Source organism: Anas platyrhynchos, chromosome 27, assembly GCF_047663525.1.
Source record: "Anas platyrhynchos isolate ZD024472 breed Pekin duck chromosome 27, IASCAAS_PekinDuck_T2T, whole genome shotgun sequence".
Lineage (NCBI taxonomy): Eukaryota > Metazoa > Chordata > Aves > Anseriformes > Anatidae > Anas > Anas platyrhynchos.
Window position 1 is genome coordinate 5,487,146 of NC_092613.1, and position 23,277 is coordinate 5,510,422.

The 23,277-nt window shown below is 62.8% G+C and overlaps 1 protein-coding gene across 7 annotated transcripts in view; it reads right to left on the bottom strand.

The window, feature by feature from the left end:
* Positions 1-118: 118 nt before the first annotated feature.
* Positions 119-23,277, bottom strand: part of SOX13 (SRY-box transcription factor 13) — a 36,217-nt gene continuing 13,058 nt past the window's right edge. For 3 of the 7 annotated variants that reach the window (XM_072028347.1, XM_072028350.1, XM_072028349.1), the window contains exons 2-14: positions 6,693-6,894; positions 5,982-6,087; positions 5,752-5,838; positions 5,266-5,438; positions 4,789-4,857; positions 4,563-4,677; positions 4,398-4,480; positions 4,136-4,295; positions 3,809-3,918; positions 3,628-3,724; positions 3,384-3,527; positions 982-1,198; positions 119-886 (exon numbers count right to left, since the gene is read on the bottom strand). In XM_072028347.1, the coding sequence (XP_071884448.1) occupies positions 592-886; positions 982-1,198; positions 3,384-3,527; positions 3,628-3,724; positions 3,809-3,918; positions 4,136-4,295; positions 4,398-4,480; positions 4,563-4,677; positions 4,789-4,857; positions 5,266-5,438; positions 5,752-5,838; positions 5,982-6,087; positions 6,693-6,893 (1,857 nt within the window). In that variant the 5' untranslated portion in view covers position 6,894 and the 3' untranslated portion in view covers positions 119-591. Of the gene's footprint in view, positions 887-981; positions 1,199-3,383; positions 3,528-3,627; positions 3,725-3,808; positions 3,919-4,135; positions 4,296-4,397; positions 4,481-4,562; positions 4,678-4,788; positions 4,858-5,265; positions 5,439-5,751; positions 5,839-5,981; positions 6,088-6,692; positions 6,895-11,638; positions 11,661-12,583; positions 12,838-22,562; positions 22,815-23,277 lie in introns of those variants that run through there. The other 4 variants (XM_072028346.1, XM_072028345.1, XM_027445137.3 and 1 more) reach the window with 4 other exon arrangements.

Below are 23,277 nucleotides of genomic sequence, written 5' to 3' on the forward strand. Positions count from 1 at the left end.
TCACCATCCTGGGGCAAGAGGAAACCCCCCTCGCCCCCCCCCAGGGATGCACCCTGGCATCACGACAAATACCCAGGGGCTGCTGGGGGGCTGGTGCAGCAGCGCGGGGTGGGGGGGAACAGCCCCCGCTTTATTTACAAAGTGGGCCAGGGCTGCCGGGAGCATAAAGGGCTCCTCAGAGACCTTGGCTCGTGCTCCGGCCAGGCGAGAGCTAAAATTGGCTCCGTGGGAATTCACTGGCAGGCTCCGAGGGCCGGGAGGGAGACGCAGCGGGGCTGGGGGGGGGCTCTGCTGAGCGTGGCCCCATCCCGTGTCCTGGGGGGCTGGCGGGTGCCGTGGGTGAGGCTCTCAGCAAGGGTCCCTGTGGTGCCGGGGTGGAGAGCTGGGTGATGCTCGGGAGGTTTTCCCACATCCCCATCCCCTCCTGGGAGGGGGTGCAGGGGGGGGGACAGCTCGGTGGCACCCATAGCAGCCACCCCGTACGCATTGGGGGCGGCACGGCCACGTACCCAAACACCCGGCAGCCTGCAGCGCTTCTCCATCACCTCACCACCCAAAATGCCCCACCTGCCCCCCACCCCAGCCCCAAATTCAGTCCGTCAGCACCACCAGCTCGCCGTCGCTCTTATCCTCGCCCTCCGAGTCCTCGTCCTCGCTGTAGCGGTACATCTCGCCGTCGGCCACCGAGTGCCCATCGTCACCGCCACCGCCACCGCCACCACCACCGTCACCTTCCTTGAGGCTGCGCGTGTTGACGATGACGGGCATGTTGGGGTCCACGCTGCGGGGCAGGTAGTGCTCCATCAGGGGGGGCGTCAGCTGCATGCCCACCGCCCGCGGGTACAGCACGTCCGAGGAGGAGGGGGGCATCTGGCTGCCCTGCGGCCTGTGGGATAAGGAGGAGGGGGATGCAGTCAGCTGCTGGGTTTGGGGAGGGGGGGGGCGCACGACCCCCTTTTTGCCCCCACCCTATTAAGTTACCCTATCAAGTAGCCCTGCCGTGCGTCCTGCCGCCGGTTGCGCATCAGCGCCTTGTATTCGCCCACGCGCAGCCGCTTCCCCTCCACGATGCACGTGCGTTTGGGACGGGGTTTGTACTTGTAGTCGGGGTATTTCTCCAGGTGCTGCCGGCTCAGCCGCGCCTGCTCCTCGTAGTAGGGCTGCTTCTCCTGGTTCGTCATGGATTTCCAGCGGGAACCTGGGCAGAAAGGGGTTGGGGGGTGCACGGTTTGCTCCTGTCGTGCCACAGCTCCCCCAACCTGCTGCAAGGAGCCCAGCGCACATGCTCCCGTGGCAGTCGTGCTCGTGCACGTTCCCCTTTTGCTGCACACACCTGGATTCGCACAGGGCAGCGGGACGCAGCCCCAAACCGTGGGGACCTGGGGAGATGCGGCTGCCCCAGGTGAGATGGGAGCCAGGGCTGGTGGCACCCATGGGGGCCCCGTGCCGCAGGCGGCAGTGCCGGGAGCGGGTCCCCAGCCCTGACCTTCCCGGCACCTCTCCGGCCACAACTTTCACCTCTCTCCCCTCTCCAAGGTACGGTGAGCAGGTGCTGCAGCTAAAATAGGCTGTGCCAGCGTGTGATTCCAATTCCCCTGCTGGCTGACCTTTATTGTCATCTCCGCCAGCACCCAAGGCAGGAGAGCAAAGCGGGGGGCACGGCACAAAGGGTGCTGGCCGGGGACAGGCTGGGGAGGGACAGGATCAGCCCCCTCGGTGCCACACCGAGGTCTGAAGCTGGATTTGTGTCCAGGGCTGGGGAGAGACGGGCACGGTGGGAGAATTGCAGCGGTGGCCACCAGGGAGCAGGAGCTGGGATGGCTCAGGCGAGGAGCAGGGGCTGCGGCTGCAGCTTCCACCGCGCCAAGGGGGCGTGGGGGAGAGCGAGCTCAGCTCCTCTCACAGGTGCACGGTGGAGGACGAGAGGCAGCAGCCACAGGGGGAATCACAGCGGGCCACGGGGAAAGGATTCAGCCCACTGGGAGCGGTGCAGCCCCGGGACGAGGTCCCAGCGGGGTGTGGGATCTCCAGTTGTGGAGATGCTCAGGGGCAGCAGCGCACAGCCCTGAGCATCCTCATCTGCCCGTGGAGTCAGCAGGGCTCTGAGCAGGCCTTTGGGCTGGACATTTCCACAGACCCCACGCCCTAAAATCCTCTTTGAGCCTCCCCATCCCTCCCTTGGGTCTCCGTCACCCCCCAGCCCAGCCCAGCTCCCCGGGGAGCATCACCACTCCCCGGGCACCCCAGGGAAAGCGCAGCAGGGAGGCGTGCACGCCCCACGTCCACCTCGCTCAGGCCTCCTCCACCTGCCCAGCCCTGCGTGCTGAGCCCACTTTTTCAGGAGCAACCGTGCCGGAGAGCACACAGGAACCAAAACCCCCCCGATGCGGGTGAGCACCGCTCGCCTGCAGGTATTCACCTGCTAAATTTGCACCCGCGAGCGGCTGCCAGGCAAAAAAAAAAAAACCAAACCAGCGCCGGTTATTTAAAGCCACGGACATCGAGCGTGAGAGCAACCAGCACACCACAGAGCACCCGCTCCCAGACTCCCCCCCCGGTCCCCAGCGGTTGCGAGCAGATCCTGCCCGCACGTTCCCTCAAAGGGAAAAGCCTGGTGGTTGTTTCGTTTCTTCTTTACCGAGCGGAGCTGCTAAAACGAGCCGGCGGCGGAGCGAGGTGCGTGCGCTGGAGGTGAACCCACAGCGGGGCCGCGCCGTGCCGCCGCACGCTCGGCTTGGCCCTCGGGACGGGCTCGCTGGAGACCGCACCGCTCGCTTTTAATAGCCAAAGGCTGGGGCGAAACGGCCGCGGGGAAGGGCTGGAGAGACAGCGAGCTGCCGCAGGGCCACCGGGGTCATGGGGCTGGGAGGTGGTGGGATGAGGATGCTGCTGCTACAGGCACCATGAGGGTGCCAAGTGCCGGAGCAGCATCCCGGAGGGGTGAGGAGCACCTCGGGGTGCAGGGAGGGGGGAAAAAGAGCAGATGCTGCGCTCAGGTGGAGGCCGGTTGGAGAGGGTGGCAAAAACATGGTGCCGGGCTCCAGAATTGGCCAGGGCACCATCAGGCAGAGGAGGGATTTGCCCCACAGGACCCTGCCGGTGCTCTGTAGGGCCAGCAGGTGGTGGTCACCCGTGGGGTGATCACCCAGGACCCCCCCAGTGTGAGCAGCACCCAAGGACCAAATGCACCCAGGGTGGCCAAATGCAGCAGGTCTGGGCCCATCCTCGTCCCTGCCATGCAGCGCCTCCCCGCACACCTCCCCCTGTCCCTCTTGGCATTTTTAAGACCTTGTCCCCAGCTGCACCAAACGCCAGGAGGAGTTTTTGCTCCTCATTTCACCCCCAAACCACAGCCCGGGGCTGCCCACCCAAGGGGCACTCACCCAGGATCTTGCTGATGCTGGAGTTGTGCATGTCGGGGAAGGCTTGCAGGATCTTCCTCCTCTCATCCTTGGCCCACACCATGAAGGCGTTCATGGGCCGCTTGATGTGGTTGTTGTTCCTGGACTCGGGGAAGTGCCGCGAGCCTGCGAGGCAAAGCAGGGGCCGGCTCAGGGCGGGGGGTGAGGGGAATGGGGTGGTGTGTCCCCCCCCCACCGGGACCTGCTGGGTGCCCCCCTGCCCTACCGTCCATCTCGCAGCTGAGCAGAGCCTCGTCCAGGCGGTGCGCGGGGGCCTCCTCCAGCCGCTCCTTCACCGGGGAAGCATCCAGGCCGACGTGATCCTGTGCGGGGAGGGGGCTCAGGGATGTTACGCCTCGTACGGAGACCGATTGGGGTGAGAAAAGGCGGATTTGGACCTGGCTCACCTTGCGGTAGGGGTGGCTGAGCGCGCCCTCCATGGCCCCGCCGTGGCCGTGCAGCAGCTGCCGCGCGTCCTGGATGGCTTTGGTGATGGCATCGCCTTCGCCCAGGAAGCCTGGTGGCAAAGCCCGGAGAGCACCCGTCAGCATCAGCACCCCAAAACCCCCGCAGCACCCATCCTGCCCTCGCAAACCCAACAGGAGCTGCTTGTGGGGTCGCACGGAGCCACGGGGTGGCTGCTGCCCACCGCAGCAAGGTGGGACCCCAGGGAGCAGAGAGGTCTCCTGCGCCTAGGAGGTGCCCAGGATGGATGAAAGCTTTTGGGAACCCACCCAGAGGCAGGTTGGACGGGCTGGTCTGCAGGTCCCTCGTGGCCCCGTGGCTCGGCGTGAGGGATTGGCAGCTGCTCATCTTCAAACTGGGCGAGCTGGAGGCACTGGGAAGCTCGGAGCCTTTGGGTTTGGCCGTCAGGTTCAGCGGCTGCGAGGTCTCCTGCGGCGGAGGAGGGAAGGCAGGGTGATGTGCTGCCCACAGCCCCCCAGCTGTGGGTTTTTTTTTTTTTTGGGGTGGTTTACGGATGCTTTGGGGCTGTACCTGCATCTGGAGGTGGCTCGAGCCGCCGGGTCTCTTCAGCGTGGGAGGAGGGGGGCTGTGCAGCAGCTGCACGGGGTAATCCACTGCGGGGAGCAGAGACGGAGGCGTCGGGGGACGGGGCCACCCCTTGGGGTGCCCCTCTGCGCCCCGGGGGACCCCGCTCACCTGGTTTGCAGGGGATGGGCTGGATGGGCAGCGCTATCTGGGGGTCCTGCGTCACGGGGAGAGGCTGGTGGCTGGGGGTGAAGGCGGGGATCATGACGTACGGCATGTTGACCTGCTGGAGGGAAGAGGGGGAGAGGAGCGGAGAGGCCGGGTGACCCCCTCCCCGTGCGCGACATCACCTCGGGCTGGCCCTGCGGGGTGGCAGCGGGGTGATCCCCGCCTTTACCTGGATCTGTTGCTGCAGCAGGTTGATTTTGTGCTGCTGCTGGATGAGCTGCTGCTGCTGCTTCGCGATCTGGCAGGAGGGAGACAGCGGGGCTGAGCCGCGGGAGCAGGGAGCCCCGAGCCCCAGCGGGGCACGAGCTGCCCTACAGCAGCAAAGCAGAGGCTGCAGAGGTCCCCGTGGGCTGCCGGGGGTGGGTAGGGTGCTAACTGAGCTGTCCCTGCGTCACCTCGACAGGCACGAGGTGAGAAATAGGCTGGGAAGGGACCGTGTCACCCACACCCCATGTGGCAGGGGTGTCAGCCCCGCACTTATAGCACCAAAACCCTTCAGCCCCCGACGCCAAAGCCACCTCCCCACCACTTCTAGGGCGCCCCTGCCCCTGCTCCTCATCCCCTTGGTCCCGTTCCTGCGTCCAGAGGACACCAAAACCATCCCCAACGGGACAGTCCCCGCGGCCGGGGGGGTGCCCGAGCCCACCTGCTCCTGCTGCTGCCGCGCCAGCTCCATCTGCTGCTGCTGCTTCTCGAAGAGCATCGCAGCCATGTTCTTCTGCTCCGAGTGCGCCGTCAGGAGCTGGTCCCGCAGCGTGGACAGCTGGTTGATCATCACCAGGAGCTGCAGCTCCTTCTCCGCCAGGCTCTCCTGGGTTCCTGCGCCAGGGAAGGAGCCGCGAGGCTGCGGGTCAGGGGGCTTGGGAAGGGGTGAGCGGCATCAGGTGGGCGAAGGGTGGCCAGGGGACCATGCATGGGATGTTTACAGACCCCGATGTGCTCTGCCATCCCTGTGTGTCCTCAGAACAAGCTTTTAGCAGGAACCCTCCTCCCCTCCCCCCAAAAAATCAAATGAACGTTTTGGTTACGAAACACCAAAACGCACAAAGCTGCGCGCACGCCTGCTGGTGGGGGGGGGGGACACAAAGCTGCCGGCCCCGTGGGCACCGAGGAGGCAGGGAGGGGACCTCACCCTTCACTTCTTTGGTCTCGGCAGCGTTTCGGCCCAGCAGCCGCTCCTTCCAGTCACTGGACAGCAATTTCTCGATGGTTGGCATCACTGTCCCCAGCGGCAGGCACACGGGGAGGCAGGAGACAGGAGGGAAGGAGAGGAGAGCCACGTGAAAACAGCACGGGATGGCGATTCCCATCCTAAATCTTTCCAAAATCAGCCAGGGGGTAAATCACAGGAGCCTTTCTTACCCTCTTTTAGGTTCTTGTTGAAGTCCAGCTTCTCCTGGCTGCTGACAGCCGGCTCGAAGGCCGAGCGCCGGGGCTCCAGCGCATCGCTGGTGGGCGAATGGGACTCCTGCAACACACACGGGGTCAATTGGGGGAGGTTCCCATGTATGGGGACATCCACGGGGCTCCGGGCAGGCGGTGCTGAGCTGGTGGGATGCTCGGAGCCAGCCCCACCAGGCTGGCTACGGGGCCACGGGACCCTGCGGCACATCCCTGTCCTCTGGGGAGCAGCCCTGCTGGAGAGCATCTCCGCTCCTCCTGCGGCCAGGACTCGTTTGCAGGAGGTTGTTGCTAATTATTTAGGCTGCCCTGCTCCTCTGGGCCCGGGAGGGCTATGAGACAGGGGGAGAGGATGGCCGAGAGCAACTGAAATGGGAAAATGAGAGGGTGGCCCTAGGACTCCGTGCGGAGGAGGTGTGCAGGCGGCCAGGGAGGGCTGCAGGCCAAAGGCAAATCCCAGGGCTGACCCGAGAGCATCGGCAGCGGCCAGAAAGCCTGGGGGAGCCTCAGGTTGCAGCCTCATTTCCTCAGGATGAGAAATAAAAGCTCGGGGAAACAACAACCCCCGTCTGCCCGGGGCGGGATGCAGTGCGCTGCCAGCACGGTGGGACCCGGGCTCAGTCAAGGCCAGGACCAGGGGGCTGGAGGGGGGGTGACAGCCGTGGGACCCACCTGTGGCAGAGCCTGGGGGTCCGTGCCCTCCCTCGGCGGTGGTCCCGGGGGGTCACTGGGTCGGGGCTCGGCGCTGGGGGCAGCCCCTGGTGGGGACTCGTAGCCGCCCTCCTTCTTCTCCTCCGTCTTGATGGTGCAGTTCACCATGCTGCCCGCCCCATCGAGCTCCAGGTGGGGAGAAACGGGGCTCCTCATGGACATCCTGCGGGGCAACGGGGCCATCAGCGGGGTGATGGGGTCCCTCTGCTCCCCCCCACCCCAAAGCAAGGGGCACCCCTTCGCCCAGCCCTGCCCCGTAGCTGGGTGCGCCGTGCCGATGGTTTGCAGGGGTGTCGGTGAAGCTGTGCCCTCGCTGTTTTGTGGGGTTTCCGTGACCATGCCAGGGCTCCCAGCCCTTGGCTGGGCACCACAGGGCTCTGAAGTGACCCGGGGGGGGACACCGAGCATCACCACGGCCAGCCTTTTCCATGGGGTCAGCCAGTGCCGGGTGGCAGAGGCCGAATTCCCAAATGGGACAAGGCGGGACCGCAACGGGATTGCACGGGGGCGAGGGGAAGAGCCCGACTGCGGTGCTCCCTGCGGGGATTTCCCCTCCTGGGCCACCAACCCTCAGGCTGCGCAGACTGGCAGCAAACATCGCCCTCCCCAGGCTCAGACATCGCCCTCCCCAGGCTCACAAATCAGGGAGGAATAAAGGGGAAAGGGGGCCACGAAGGACGGGGTTTGCACCACCGGGGGCCAGGCTGGAGGGTGCAAGACCGCAGGGGCCACAGGGACTACGGTGTGCTGGGGGTTTGCACCCTACAGCAGGGACCCCAAAAACCTGCTGCAGCCTCCGGGGGCTCACGCCTGCCCCCCAGCATCTCGGGGCCCCCCGAAAATGGGCTAGGGGCCGAAGCCGGCTGCCCGACTTGGGGGCAGCGGTGACACAACAAACAAAGGGCAGCTCAAGCTGCGAATTAATCAACCCGCTGAAAATAAAACCTTCCTCTCAGGAACTTCAAACAAAAGAAACGAAAACAACAAGGCCGGCTGGGTAATGAAAAGCCAGGGCTCTGAATAGGGGACAAAAGGAAGTGGAACAATGGGGTGTTGGACAAAAGCAATAAAGTAAAGGGAAGTGTGACAGCTCAACAATGGGGCACTGTGCGCGCCAGAGTTTCTGATCTTAGCAGGGCTTTTTTTAATCTCAGTTCCCTGCCCTTCTCCGAACAAATCATTGCGCTCGCTGGGCTCGTGGGCTTCCTCCCGGCCCCGGCATCGCACGGGATCTGCCCGCATCCTGCAGCACCGCCCGCGTCGCCCCTTCCTGCCCCCCAGCCCACCTCGGGGGGCGGCCAGGAGGGGACCCCGGGCACTGCCACCCCGTGCGTCCCGTCCCGTCCCTCCCGGCCTCACCAGAATAAAAACACACCTCGTGTGCCCTCGGCACGCCTCGGCCGGGGAGGAAAAGGGAGGAAAAGGGCGCTTTTGGCACCAAAACGGGGATGGCGGGGAGCCAGCGGGAAGCCGTGCCCTGTGGCTGCGGGTGCTGCGCCCACCGAGCCAGAGCTGGGAGAGCAGCAAGGGGCTGGATGCAGCCCGTGGGGAAACCGAGGCACCAAAGCACGGTGCTCGTTGCCTCGGGTGGATTTATAATTTGGGGAAGATGCGGGAATAAAGACGGGAATAAAGACGGAGTTTGGCTGGGCGCTGAGCGCAGCTCCATGTGCACGGAGAGGAGCTGGGGGAGCAGCAACAGCAAGCACCTGAACCCAGCACGGGGAAGCAAAAAAAGCCCTGAGGGCACCCCTGCACCTTCCTCCAGCCTGTCTTGAAAGGCAAAAACCCCGCTCCTCGCCTTCCTGCCCCTGCACTCCCCTCCCGGACCGCATCTAATACCAAATCCCCCTCCTAGGGCAGGTCACCCCCCTGTGGTCCTAAACCCCGCGGGGCCACTGGAAGTCCACTCTTAAAATGGGGCTGGTGCTTTAATAGGGGGCTGCTGAAAGGAGCCTCCTTGTGGGTTTATTGTACGGTTTGCTGAACAGAAAAAAAAAATATATATATATATATAAAAAAAATGAGAAGAAAAAGGAGAAAAGCGCACAGCTCTCTTGTTACAGGCTCGCTCTGTACCAGGCCTGCGCCGGCAGGCTCAGGTGCTCGGCTCAAGGGCTCCTCTGTTGCGCAGACAATAGGGATGGGGACAATTGCCTTGGCACCGGGAACACGTCTTCATGGAGCAGCTCTTCACCTTTAATGTTCCCCGATTAATGAAGGGCGGAGGGGAACGGCGCGCGGATGAGACGTGCCCGCCTGGGGAGGCAGAGCGCAGGCAGGATTCGCACCAAACGAGTGCCACCAGCCCACGGCGGGGGGATAAGGTGTCCCCAGGAGCCTTCGGGCAGCACGAGGAGGGCTTATTACGACCACCAAAGCCCTAAATCGTCCATCCCCTGCAAGCACCACTTGCTCAGCTCGCCTCCGAGAGGCCCCAGCCGCTCTGTGCCACCCAAACCTCCAGCCCAAGGGGTTGCCACCTCGGGACGGCGACAGCCCCGCTGCCCTGCCGCTTTCCTGCCCCGTTAGCACCCCTCAATGGCACGTCCTGCAATTCTCCCCGTGTGCCGTGCCACCCTTCCTGGCTGCAGGCTGATCCTATCTGCCCCGCCTGCGGCGCACAAAACGGCTCCAAGGGGCAGGGGCAGAGCCGGCAGCAGCCTGGCACCACGGCTGGGGGATCAGTGTGTGCCTCCTGCTGACCCCCCCGGTCCCCCAGAGCCTCTCCTGGCTGCGGGTTTGTCGTCCCGGTTGCACAAATGGAGGAAAAAGGCAGCAGTGTGTGCTGCGGGATGGGTACGGAGGGTTCCTGCTCGCAGGGCGGCTGCCTGCAGCTCGGCAGGGCTGGGGCGCACACGCTGAGGCTCGGTGAAACCCAAACTCTTGTAAAAACACCAGCGAGTGCAGGGGTGGGGGGGGGGACAGAAAGCCACAAGCACACAAAGTCCCCTGAGCTGCTGCAGCACGAGGTAGAAGATCCCATTTCGGCGCACAGGAGATCCCATTTGGGCAATTCCACCTCCTCGTGTCCCAGGAGAGAGGGGGAGCGCAGGAGCTGGCAGGGTCCTGCACCCCTGCTCGCCCCAGGGCTGCTCCCACCCCAATGTTTGACGGGGCGAGTCGGGCTGCCCAGCTTTTATTCCCGGCCCCATCACGTAGGCCAGGGGAGCTGAGAGGCTGTCAGTTTTTTGTTTTTTTTTTTTTTCTTTTCCTCTTTCTCCACAATTACAGCAGAAAATTATCAGTTCATACATCCCTCCCCAGCCAGGGAGAAAGCACAAAGCGTGGCCAAGCGCAAAAACCCAAGGGGGCACCGAGAGCGAGGCCAGCCTGAAGGCACCACGGGCAGGAGCCGCGCATCACCACCACCACGCTTGTGCCCCCAGCACCCCCTGGGCAGAGGGCAGAGGAAAAAAAAAAAAAACACGCACAGGTTTTCTCCTTCCACACAGGCCCAAGGAATCCCTCCGGCCACCGGCACAGACAATAGCCCCGTCTCCTGCCAGACGAGCGGGCCGCTTTCCTGCCAGACTTGGAATGTCCTTTCGGGGCCCTTTCCAAGCCTTTCCGCCCAGCGTGCCTTCGCACATAAAAGAACGGATGGCTTCCTCCTGCCGGGGCCGCGCCGTGCCCGCGGGGGTGGCCGAGGTGAAGGCCCCCGGCTGGGAAGTTCATGGGGTTGCCATTTTTTGGGGATGTGGCACGTCCCCCGGTGGGCTCCTGCCCGGAGAGGGGACAGCAGGCAGCAGCTGATGGGAGAGGGGCTTTGGTGGGTGTCAAAGAGCGGGGTTGTGGCTTCGCATCTCGCGCTGGGGGGGCTCACGAGGGATTGCCATCAACCTCCGGCCCCTGGCCCTAAAGCCTACCTGCTGTCCCCACCGTGGCGCTGTCACTAGCGGGAGGAAACGGTGACCTTTGGGGACACCGGCGGGGACACGGCGGAGCTGGGAAGCGCAGCCTGCGTGGCTCACAGCCAGAGCCCTGCACAGATCCTGAGGATCACCACCCAGAACCGCTCAGCAAAAAGAAAGCACCAGACCCCCGGCGTTAACTGAAAAAGCCAGATTTAAGCCCAGAAGACGTCCAGATGCTGAGCTTATCCAGCAGCAGAAACGCCGCTGCCACGTGACAGCCACGTGTCCGGGGGACACCGAGCAGCAGCGGCGCTCGCAGGGCGCTCGGTCCCCAGCTCACACCCATCCTGCCCCAAAAACTGAGGCGCTGCAGCAGCGGAAACGCGCTGCGTTCGGGCGAGCCCGAGCTCTGCACATCCTCTCTAACACCTCACCTGCCCCCGGCATGCCCGCGGAAAGCCCCGGCCTTTTTCCCAGAAGGCTGCCGAGAGCTCGGCTTGCTGGAAAAAAACACCAAATCGGTGCCAAGAAGGGCGAGTTTGGAAAGCCCTGGGGCTCCATCCTGGCAAAGCCTTGGGGGCTCATGGAAAAAATCCCCAGCCTGAGCGAGAGCCGGGATTCCCACTGCCCAAACGAAACAGGCGGCGCTTTGTCCAGCCTCCAGCAGCTCCCCGAAGGCAACGTCACCGCTGGGGAGGATAACGGCCTCCAGAAACGTCGGGGCAAAGCGGTGACACAATGGGGACAGCGTCAGCATCACGGAAACCCCCAGCCAGGGGCACCTGTGCCCCCCTGGCACCCAGCTCCCCTTCTGGCCCCGATCCCACGGGGCCGGGACTCGTGCCCCACAGGGGAAGGATTTTTCCCCTTCGCTTTTGGGGTTCGCATCATCACAGCTCCGGCACGGCCTCCTCTGTGGGGGCAGCACCAATTCTCCATCACTGAGATGGAAAGTAGAAACGCCCGGCTCCTCTTACAGCCTGGTTCTTGCCCCTAAAGCGATTACCAGCAGCTCGAGCAGCATTTTGTCATTCTGTCCCCAAACCCAACCTTCTCCAAAGGCCTCCGGGCCTCAGCTAGGACTGCTAACGAAATGCTCGTCTCGCTGATGCGTGCCGGCCGGGGAGCCCTTCGGATGGTCGGGGAAATCTAAGCAGTCCTGCAAAACTTGGGGAGGGAGGGGAAAACGTGTTAATTGCTAAATTCACTTAAGGATCCGCACGAGCAAGATGGAGAAAAAAAAATGAATCTGGGGGCATAGCAGAGGGGAAGGAAAGGATCTGGGGGGCTTGGCAGAATGGATCTACATCATGCAAGGAGGAGAAGGGCCCAGGTTGTGCACGGCGCCTGCGAGCAGCAGCAGACGGAGTCCTTCAAGGGGAACCCTGCCCTTGGGGGGCTTGGGTCCCTCTTTCCAAAGAGGTTTGTGGAACAACCCCAGGGCTTGAACCATGCCCCAGCCCTATGCTGTGCCCAGAGGAGGCAGCCCAGTGCCAAGGGGAGCAGGCAGGAGCAGCAAGGTGATGCCCCAGCCCTGCGGGGTGCTCGATGTGGGAAGGGGAAAGGAAAAACCTGCCTGAAAATGGCAATTTCCAGGTGCCAAGTGCGCCCTCCGGGTGCCAGAGCCCATCTGGTCCAGCCCGTGCAGGTTTGAACTGCGCCTCTCCCCCCTCCTCCCGATGCCCCCCCCTCTTACTAACAATTTCCAGCGCGCACTTGGTGCTGCTTTCGTAGGGCTTCTGAGGTTTCTTTTACCACCTGGCTCTGGTTTCTCATGAAATGGCCCAGGGACGCATCACGGCACGGTGCCTTCCTGTCTTACTCAGCTGCTCCCTCCCCGTGCTGCCTCCCAGCACCAGGGCCTTGCTGGGACCCCCCCTCTGCCATCCTTTGCCCCCCTCCCTCCCCATGTCCACCCCCATCCGACAGCGAGCAGAGAGCCCCAGAGCGCTGGCCCAGGGGGAATTAAATCACATCTGATTTACCAGCACTTACCCTAAGGATGCAACAGCCGGACTCATGCTCTGCCCGCCCTCAGCTGCACTGCTGTGAAGCTATATTTTAAAGAAAAGCTTCAAAATAAGGAATAAGAACAACCCCGAGGCTGCCACAGCAGGAGGTGAAGCCCAGCGAGCAGCACGTGTTATTTTCCTGCATGTTTTCACCCCGGAGATGGAAGCAGCCGGCTCCTGCCGCGGGGTTTGCCTGGCGCTCAGCACCACGCAGGGATGCAGCCTCTTGCGAGCCCAGCCGACAGAGCCCACCACCTCCCACTGCACCCCAGAGAGCAGCACCCAAGCCAAAAAAAAAGGAGAAAATAAAAAAAAAAAAGAGGCGGCCGGAGCCGGCTCGGGGTGTAAACTGGCACGGGTCCACCGCCTTCGCAGCTCCGGCCCAAACAGATTTTTCCTTTAGCGAGACGAGTGACGGGATGGGTTTAAGTAGGGGAAAAATTAAGCTGCACATCAGGTGGAACTTCCTGGCCGCGAGATTTATGAGGCGGGGAGTGATCTCATCAGGGAAGCGGAGGAAACTCCGTCGCGCTGGAATTATTTAAAGCCCTGCGAAGCCCAGGGGGAACCGGGCGCGGGGAACGGTCCCAGCGGCTGCCACGTGATGGGCAGGGGAGCGCGCCGGTCATCCCCGCTTCCTGGCCCTGGGACGAGACAGTCCGCGGGGTTTTTGTTGTTGTTTTTTATTTTTCCTTCTGGTATCAATAAGGAAAGGCTCGTGCACCAGCCTCGGCTCTGTAGCTGGATGCGTTTCTCACCCAGGTCGGCGTGAAAATGGCTTTAGCGAGCGCCGCGCCCCGCAGCAGGGGGACCAGAAGGGGACAACCGGTGGCACCATGGGGGGGACCCGCTGCAGCCTGGTCCTGGGGAGCAAGGAGGGCTCTGAGGGGGGCTGCTGGCTGCAGGTGAGGACAACCAGGGGGGGAGCAGCCCTTCCTGAGCCTTTGCAGAGCTCTGCACCCTGCACACCGCCGGCGGGAAGCCACGCGGCTCGGCACAGCGGCGCTTTTGCACGCAGCGGCACTCAAAGCGCTCTCGCTCACAGGGCTTTGAGAGCAGTGCTTTCCTCTGAAGGGCTACAGGAAAAAAAAAAAATTACCCTCCCCTGCAGGTCTAAATCCTCCAGGGGAAAACATAAGCCCTGCAACCGTAATATTTTCCAAGACCCCCTTCCATGCCCTTCCTTTCTTCTCCTTTATCACAAGCCCAGGAGATAGCGATATCGAAGCATGGTAACAAGATATAGGGGAAACAGGAGGAGAGAGGAACTTTGAAGAACGTGTATTTACTCTTTCTTTACTTTTTTTCTGCACCAGAAATAATTTTTAAACAAGCCTCCTCCTTCGCAGAATGCTTGCTGGTGGAGGGAGCAGCAGCAAACCTGGCCCGCAGCACCAAGCCCGCACACGAGGCACCTGCAGGGCTGGCAGGATCGGGCCCACGGCCCCACCACCAGCGTCCCACAGGGCAGAGGACCCTGCTGAGGTCCTCAGCACCTCTCCCAGACCCGGGACCCCTTAAATCCCCGTGCCTCCCCCTCCCCATCGATACAGCCAGCAGCCTGCTCAGCCGCCACCTCTCACAAGGCGATCGATCCGGAGCGAACAATCAATTATGGGAAAGAAATTAAAGAAAAAGGGGGGAAAAAGGCAAATGAAGGAACCCTTCCCGTAAGGGGAGCAGAGCCAGGAGGCGAAGGCCGAGGCCAACTCACCCAGCACCGCGCGGCGAGCGCCGTCGCCCTCCTTTCCTTCGCAGCCTCTCCGCACCCAGGCGCGGCCCTGGGGCTTATCGAGGGGCCCGATCTCGGTGCACGTTTTGTGCAATTTCACTCACTCAGCATTTCCAGGCAGAGCACGGGGCACGTTTGACTCGACTTGTTCATAAACAATACTTTCCTATCGCTCGGTGGAGGGGCGAGGACGTTTGACCCTTTTCCTCTCCGGCTCTTACCCCAAGGCGCTCGGCTCACCCCGCACCAGAGCTGCGTGCCCGGGCGCTTTAGGACCAAGGGTCCCCGGGCATGGCACGGAGCATGATGCACCCCCCCCCCCCCAACCCTTGCTGACCTTCTCGTGCCATTTTACACCTTCCATCCATGTCATTTTTTCCAGCTGCCCCCAGGTTTGGAGGGGAATTCCCTCGGGTAGGAGGGGGTCTGGTTGCCCCCATGCTTCCCACATGAGCCAGGCTCACACGTGAGTACCCGAAGGAGCTCGGGGGCTCCTCAAAGGTGGCACCGAAGACAAAACCCCCACGTTCGCACGCTTCTGCCTGCTCCCCAAAACCCAGCAGCCTGCAGCGAGCCGGAAACCTTCGGTTTCACCTTCTGTGGCTTTGTAACTGCAGCAAACGGGTCCCTGAGCCCGAGCCGTGCTGGCTCCCTTGGCCACCGAGGCCACCTCGCCCTCCCCAGCTGCTGCCCGGGCTCGGGGCAGGGGCTGCCACCACCTCCCAGCTGCTGGGGCTGTTTTGACATTTAGACAACAGATTTTTCCCAGCATGACAGGAGCCGTCGGTGCCATGGCCAGGCTGTGCCCAGAGACCCCCCCAAACCATCACACCCTCGCTGTCGGCGACCCAAGCCCCGACCCCGCTGTGGTTCAGAGCTCAGCAGTCACGGCTGGCCGGGTCAGGATGAAGACCCCCGAGGAAAATGCTTTCGGCCTGGCTTTTCTCCCTTATTAGCAGCAGCCAGGGTCGCTTGGATGCTGTTCCTCTGATTTACGGGGTGGATTCAGACCCCCGTGGTAAGGACTCGGTGGGGAGCTCGTCCCCACGCTGCTCCGGGTGCCTCCAGCAGCAGCAACAGGGCTCACGACACGGGGGCTCAGTGCAAGAGAGAAATCAGAAGGGCTGGTTTGTGCCCCAAAAACGCTGTTACCATTGCTTCAGCTCGCCCCTGTCCTGCTGAAACTGCTGGGGTCCTCTGCAGAGGGGCCGTGCGGCATCCCCCGTGCCCAGGGAGCTCACCCCGAGCACGGCGCTGGGGAAGAGAAGGGGACAGCTCGTGGGGCAGACCTGGCAGAGCACTGGGGCTGTCCCCAGCCTGGGGCCAGGCAGCACCTTGCAGGGCTTGCAAAGTGCCATCAAGATGGGCAGGGAAGCCCGGAGGGATGGGGACGCGGATGAGGATTTTGGAAGCTTTTCTGGCATGGGTTAAACCATCCCCAAAATTAACACCGGGGCAGCTCCCGGTCCCAGCTCATCGCTTCTGAGCCTGCAGAGCTCCACAACCAGCACGGAGACGAGCGAGCAGCCAGGGCGGTGGGGGAAGGCACCGGCTAAAAGGCTCCAGCTGCCACCACCCCACAAACCGAGACCACCCCACCCAGCCGGGTTCACGCCTCACCCCTCTCCCCGGAGGAGATAAAGCCCACGAAATCCTGGTCACGGCAGAGAGATTTGGGGACGAGCCCTCCCTGCCCCGCCAGGATTATTTTCAGCGCACAACAACAAAAAAATAAAACGCGGCGAAGGGGAGAGCAGAGACTCTCCGGCGAGCAGCAGGCGGCTCTGCCCCGTGGCGAGGGGGTGTCCGATTGCCCCCCGCCACCCCCGTGTCCCGCAGCCCACAAGGGGCTCTTTGTGGCCGTGCAGCCCCGCTGGCACCTGTCCCCCCTGCGCCTTGCTGTGTCCCCAATTCCCCTCGGGTCCCCCAGCCTGCAAGGGGTTTTTTGGCAGCCCCTGGCTCCACGTGCCTCGTCCCGGCTGGCTCCTGCACGGCTTAGCGGGGCTGGGAGCCCACATTTGCTCCGTGCACACACACACACGCTGTTTTTTTTTGCAGGGGGTGCAGCTCAAGCAGCAAAAAGAGGCTGAGCGTGGTCTGGGGAGGGGGTTTTTAGCGCTGCCAGCTGGAGCTGAGAGCGCTGCCGCTGGGCATGGGAAGGCCAAATATTGCAGGGATTGCAGCCAGACACCCAAATCGCAGCCCAGGAGCCTCGGAGAGAGAGGGGCAAACACTGCCCTGCTGCAGCCCACGCAGCTACGGCTGGGTCCCCCGGGGGCCACCCTCACGCCACCCCTCCAGCTCCGGGCATCCCTTCCCCAGAGCCCGGAGAGAAAACTGAGCAGGAAAACTCCTTCAGCAACTGGGGAATTCACCTGCCGAGCCCGTGGGGATGGCGATGTCCATGGCCGTGTCCGTGTCCGTGTCCGTGTCTGTGCCAGCAAAACCCCCCCCACGCCGAGCAGCCCCACAGGCAGCTCCTGTGCAGCCCCTGCCCCAGGGGACTGGCTTTCCGGCTGGGCGTGCAAGGTAGAACAATAGGGCCGAGCCCTCTATTGTTCCAGACAAAAGATAAGCCGGGCTCTGGCATTCCCCGACCAGTTCCCTGATGGGCGGGCAGGCGGCTGCCGCCCTGGGCCGGGGCAGGGCCTCGCTAAATTCCCTAAACCCGGCTCCAGCAGCTCCTGGCAGGTGGAGAGGGGCTGCAGGAGGTGGCTCCCCCCTGCCCAGCTCACACCGGACCCGCTCCATCCCCTAGCCACCAGCTCCATCCCATAGCCACCACCACCGTCACCATGCCCTGTGGGATTTGTCCCAGCCCTGCCCCGTCCCCAATTTCTGGAGACCTCAGGATGCTGGGGACGAGCTGTGCGCCCAGATGTTTTTCAGCCCATGGTCCTGTCCTGTCCTGTCCTGTCCTGTCCTCTTTCCTCTCCTCTCTGCACTTTTTCTCCTCTCCAGCCCCATGCAGCCCAGCATTAAGGACCAGTGCTGCCACCCCTGCTGCTCTCATGCTCACCCCGCACGGGACAGTGGGGACAAAGCCCCCCACCAGCCGTGGGACAACGCCAGGAGGGACAGGGGGAGCCCAGGACCGGGGACGTGTCTCTGGCACAGCAGGGGCTGAGCGTGGAGCCCAGCAGCAGCCCGGGCTCTGCGTGCCCACTGCAACCCAGCGCACCACCACCACCTACCTCTGCTCTATTTTCTGTTTTTTTTTTTTTCTGCTTTTTCTGCTTTTTTCTGCTGTTTCCCTGAACGAGGCCAGATTTTGGCCGGGACCACTGAGTGCGCACGGGGCTGCCCTAATGATGAGCCCCTTATCTCGTTTTTTCTCTGATAAGACAACCCGGGGGGGGGGAGGCTGCCCGGGCTCTGCAGCCACCAGGCTGCATCTTTTATAACGGTCACATGCCTGCAGCGGGCCTGGCTGGTAATGGAGCATTAAATTATGGCGAGGCAGAATTTCAAACATTTCGGAGCCATCTCCCGGGCGGCATTCTTCAGGGGAAGGGCCGCAAAGGGAGCGGGACGAGGCGGTGGGGTGGGTAGCGTAAAACCCGCAGCAGCGGCTTTCTCCCTCAAAACCGACACATTTTTAGCCAAAAGCGGCTGCAAACCTGTCCCGGGTGCAAGGTGCTGGTGCGGGGCTTGGAGGCGAAGGGGACAGGGCAGTTTTGGCAGCGTCCCCGTGCCCTGCTCCCCTCCAAGCGTGTGCTTGGCTGACTCGCACAAAAGCCTTGTGGAAGCCAGGTCAAGCCGCTGCCTCCCCTGCTCATTTTTTTTTTTTTTTACTGCCCTTTCCGAGCAGCTGGGGCATCTCCGACGCCAGCCAGAGGTGCCCCCTGCACCTCCCCAGCCTCTCCTCTCCCCCACCGGTGCCAAACTGGTGGGACTGGGCAGACCAAAGGCCCTTGTTTCGGGGCTGGAGAGCTTCCAGCTTGGGACATATGGTCCTGGAGCAGGTGGGGACGGCGCGGCGGAGTGGGAGGGAGGCAGGGAGGGCTTCCAAGCCGCGGAAAATGTTCCCAAAGTCGATGCCTTTGGCCCCGCCAACTTTCCTCCTGCTGGAGGCAGCAGCGCTGGACGAACCCACGCGTTTCTCGCGCCGAGGAGCTCTGGGGGTATGGGGCACGGCCAGATTTGGCTCCTGAAGACAGTCTCCAAAAGGCGCAGGATGGGGTAAAGGCACCGAGATTTTCCCCAGCAGGACTGTCACAAGCCGCCCTAATTTATTTCCCTTTCGTCTGTTTTTTACTGGGCTAAAACTGGGTGGAAACTGGGGATGCATCACGTAAAACTTTTTAAGCATCCCAAGTCTTCCTCCCTGCAGCACAATGAAACCCAAACCTCCAAAGCTGGTGAAAAATAAACAAGCAGAGCTCGGGACAGCCCGGCGCTGCCTGGCCAGGGCTCCACGGACCCCCAGGACCGCCCGACCCCGGGGCCACCGCGTCTCCGGCGAGCACAAGTCCCCCGCCAGCCCCTCGGCCAGCCCCAGCTGCTGTCAGACGCACAAAACCGGGCAGCTTCGGCCCGTGGGTGTTTTCTAGCAGAGGGAAAACGAAACAAACAGCTTTCATCAATAGTTCGCAGCTTGTAGCGATGCTACGCTCAGCAGCACGGCCGCACCAGAGGAGAACAAAAGAGGCCAGCGGGCTTCCTCCACGGCGTTGTCCAGAGCTGTAGGGAGCAACTGCCCTACCCGTGAGTGGATTTTTGTTGTTGTTTTTTTTTTTCCCAATTATTATTATTATTTTTAAAAAAGGAAAAATAAACTCGACGCGTTTTATTAGCCCGGCTGAGAACTTTCAGGGCGTAAAAGCAGAGAGCGGAGCCGCGCTGACAGCGCGCCCGCACCATCGGCCGCCGCTGCTGCGCCTGCTGAAGGGTGGCCCTCCGGTGATAAAAAATAAAAGCCCGGCTGCTTTCTGCACTCACCCGAGCACACACAAAGCCGGCCCGACACAAAACCGCGCTGGGCTTACAATGAGATGGAGCTGGAGCAAGCCGGAGCGCGGCTTCGCAGCGGCCACACAAAGCCGGGCTCACGCGGGACAGCAGGCGGCCACGGGCCACCGGTCTCCAAGCCCTCAGGTCCCCGTGGTTTGCAGGGACAGAGCCCCGAGGGTGGCCGAGAACAGCCCCAAAAACCCTTCCAAGGTTGCTCGGTTCAGTCGCAAGGCAGAGAACGGGCGGGATGGCGGAGACGAGACGGGGCCAGCTCGGGTAACCCGGCACCCACGGCACAGTGAAGGTCCCACACCCTGCAGACCACCCTCGTTGTGGGGACGCTCCGAGCCACCCCACAAGCTCGCCAGCAAACTTCAAACCCCGCAGCCCCGAGGATGCTTTGTCCACGGGACGCAGCCCGGCCCCGTGTCCCTGCCCTCGCCAGCCCACCTGCAGCCGTGGGGGCTCCGAGCCCTGCGTCGCCCCAATGCGCTCACCTTGGGGGTGCAAAATGTGCCCTGCAGCGCGCTGCCAGCTCCCAGAGCCCCCCATCCCCGACCTCTTTGCAGCCTCGGTGGCCTGGTGCCTGGCCCCAGCGAGGCTGAGTTCCAGGAAGGCAAAGGGCAGTGAGAGCTGCAGGCTCGGGTGTGCGCCCCAGGAGCCCCCCAGCAAGTAACAAATACAAAAATAAACCCACTGAGAGGCTAGATTTACCGTGCTGCTGCGGCTGGGTGCCTCGCACTGAGCGCAGAGCCCTTCCTCTGCGTCCCGTGGATGGATTAAATCCCCTCCAGCAAATAACAAGTTTACGATCTGCCCCATCCTCGCTCCGACTCGCGTGCCAGGGCACAGCTCCCCGGACATTTCGGCAGGGAGACAAAAAGCCAAGCTATTCGCCCCAGGACATCTCGCCTCCCCCAGCCCCTGGCCGGAACAAACTTTGCTCCCAGGGCTGTCCAGAGGAAGATTTGGGTGCTCCAATTTGGAAAGGGTAAAAAAAAAAAAAAAATAAGCAAGCAGAGAGCAGGCACGCTGGAGGTAAGAGGAATGACAGCGCTTCGCTTCGGAGAGGAAAACCGTGCCCAGCAGCCCCAACCCAAAGCACCTTCCTCCAGAAAATACATTTAGCGAGGGATAATAAATCTGTAAAAGTTTCTGATCTCCTCTCCTACCTATTTCACTGCTCAGCAGGGACTTCTCCTCCTGCACATGAGGCCAGAAGTGATGCCAGGGGGGAGCCCAGCGCCCGCTCTGCAGCCGGGGGCTGAGCAGGAGGGCAGCGAGAAGGGAGCTGGATGCTGCTGCGAACGCGTCGCTCGCAGCCGATTTCGAAAATTGCCTTTAGCCTGCCCACGTTTGTCAAAGGACAGCAGCTATTTTTAACACAAAGCCTCTGAAATCGCAGGCTTTCAAAAAAAATAAAAAAAATATAAAATAAATAAATATACTGTATCAGTGTCAACAGAATGGATTCTGCACAAAATTAAATTGAACTAAAAGGAAATTGCATGAATTACAAACGCGAGTTATTGGCTCAATAGAAGAGTAACTGAGTGATATTATCTGGTCTGTGCTATGGAGAAAATCACATTAGCTGAGCTAATGGTCCTTTTTCACTCCTAAAATCTATTACTCCAGATTTGCTTTGGAAGTCAAGTGTTTTCCGTGCTGAAGGTACCTCACAAGATGTAACCGAGACTTGAACAATACGCAGCCACGGTCTGTAATTTTTCCTGGGTAGCATCCCTCTCTGGCAAAGAAACCCTGCATAAAATACTGGAAATCATTAGGCTGAGGTGGAAAGAAGCAAAGCTTTGCATTTATTTGCGCATTTCGTATGAAAACCGCTCGTTTACGGCTCCCCGGGGGATGCACCTCTCTGTTTGTCTCTTCCACCGCTAACTTTGCCCAAGTTTAACTCCCCCGACCCCACACAAGGGCCGTGTCCCGCCGCAGGTGCTACCCGAGCCGAGGGGTTACCCCAGATTGGGGTGAAAACCCCAAAACCCCCGCAGCCCTTTCCCAGCCCTCTCCACCACCCCAGCAGCTGCAGCACCCCCCAGCCCACACCAGCTCCTCTCCCTCAGCCCCACACGACCCAAATCTCCCCGGAACAGCCCCAAAACACTGCTCCGGTGTGCGGACAGGACCTGACACAGCTCTCGGGGAGGACACAATTTCGGTGCCGAGCTTCAGCCTCCGTGGGGTCCCAGCCAGCGGCGCGCCGCGGCACTCACCCCGCTCCCCAGCGGGGCACTGCTGCTGCTGCTGCGGTTTGTCGAGGCACTTTGTAGGACCGACACCCACCCGTGTGCGGTACCACCGGCAAGTTTTCCTGCCTGGACTCCTAATTCTTCCCCGACGGTGCTGCGGGGACGCAGGGGAGGCCGGAGCGATGCTGCCACATGGCCAAAATCCCCGCTCCCCTCCGGCACCGCAGAATCAGCATCGCGTCCATCCCCTTGCAGAACAAGGCAGGGGGGAAAGGGACACCCCCAAACCTGCACCCCTTCGGTGCTGCCGTGTCACCGACGCCCTCTGAGCAGCCCCAAACCCCCAAACCCCGCAGGACCTTTGGGGGCACAGTGCTGGGCCCTGCCTGAGGCTGGGTGTGCGGTGTCCGCCTGTCCGGTGTCCGTCTGTCCGTGCCCAGCTGGGCGCTGACCCCCTCCCCAAACCCAGTGCCATGTCCCGGGGGGGCTGTACCCCCCCAAAAAGCAGGGGGCAGCGGGGATGGGAGCTGTGCGCCCAGGGATATGGGGACGTGGGGACACGTCCCGCCGGGGAACCGGAGGAGAAAGCTTCCCAGCGGGGTGGCACTGGGGGGTCCTGGGGAGGGGGCTTCAGATGGGTGACACCGAGCACGGGGGGGGGATGCCCAGGGGTTAACCCCTTGCCTGCCAGCCCTGTGCCCGGGGGGGGGGGGGGGGAGAAGGGGGTTCCGTGGTTTAACCCCTTCCCCGCCGTGCTCCCCCCTCGCCCCCGCACGGCTCTGCGAGGGGAGTTTGCAGCCCCCGAACTTGGCAGCGGGGAGGGGGAAATCCCCGGAGCCCCCTTTTCCTTTTTTCCCCTTCTGCTTAAAAAAATAAAGGAGTTGTGGCGGAGGAGGAGGAGGGGTGGGGGGGGTCCTGCCAGGCGGTCCCCCGCAACCCAACCCAACAGGGACCGGGGACCACGACTCGGGACGGTGCCAAGCGCCCCGGGACCGTGCCCGTGCCCGTGTCCCCCCCCCCACCCCAGGGGCTGTGCCCCCTGCCCCTGCCCCGGCTGCACTCACGGCTCCGCCGCGCTGCAGCGCTGCGCCCGGGTCCCCGCCGCTGCCGGTGCCGGTGTCGGTTTTGGGGTCGGTGCCGGTTTTGGTGCCGGTTTTGGTGCTGGCTCCGGTGCTGGTGCTGGCCCCGGTGCCGCCGCGCACGGCTCAGCTCCGCTCCATGTCCCCGGCGCCTCCGCTGGGAGCTGCCCCGGCGCCGGGCGGAGAGAGGGAGCGAGGAGGAGGAGGAGGAGGAGGAGGGATGGAGGAGGAGGAGGAGGAGGAGGAGGAAGAGGAGGAGGGCCAGCAGCCCAGCCAGCCAGCAGCCGGCTCCGGGGCGGCCCCTCTGCCCCGTCCCCTCCCCTTGGGACCCCCTGGCCCGTGGGGGGACCCACGCGTGACACCGCCGGCAGCCCCAGCCTGGAGTCCTGGGGAAGGGGGGGAGAGGAGATGGGGGCTGAGACCCCCCAGACACCCCCAGACACCCCCGTACCCCACGTCCCACTCACACGGGAGCTCCCACAGCCCCCACGCACGGCGACAGAGGCTGGACAAAGCGGGGGCTCCATTTGTCCCCCCGTGTCCCCGTTCCCAGCGGGGACGTCCCCTCCCCGTGCCCCGGCACCCACAGCTCCCGCTGGGTGCCACCCTGCTCTGAGCCCCCTTTGGGGACCTTTGGGGGTTTCATTCCTAAGAGGAAACCTGCAGAGGGCACGGGAGGCAGGAGGGGAGAGCCAAAAGG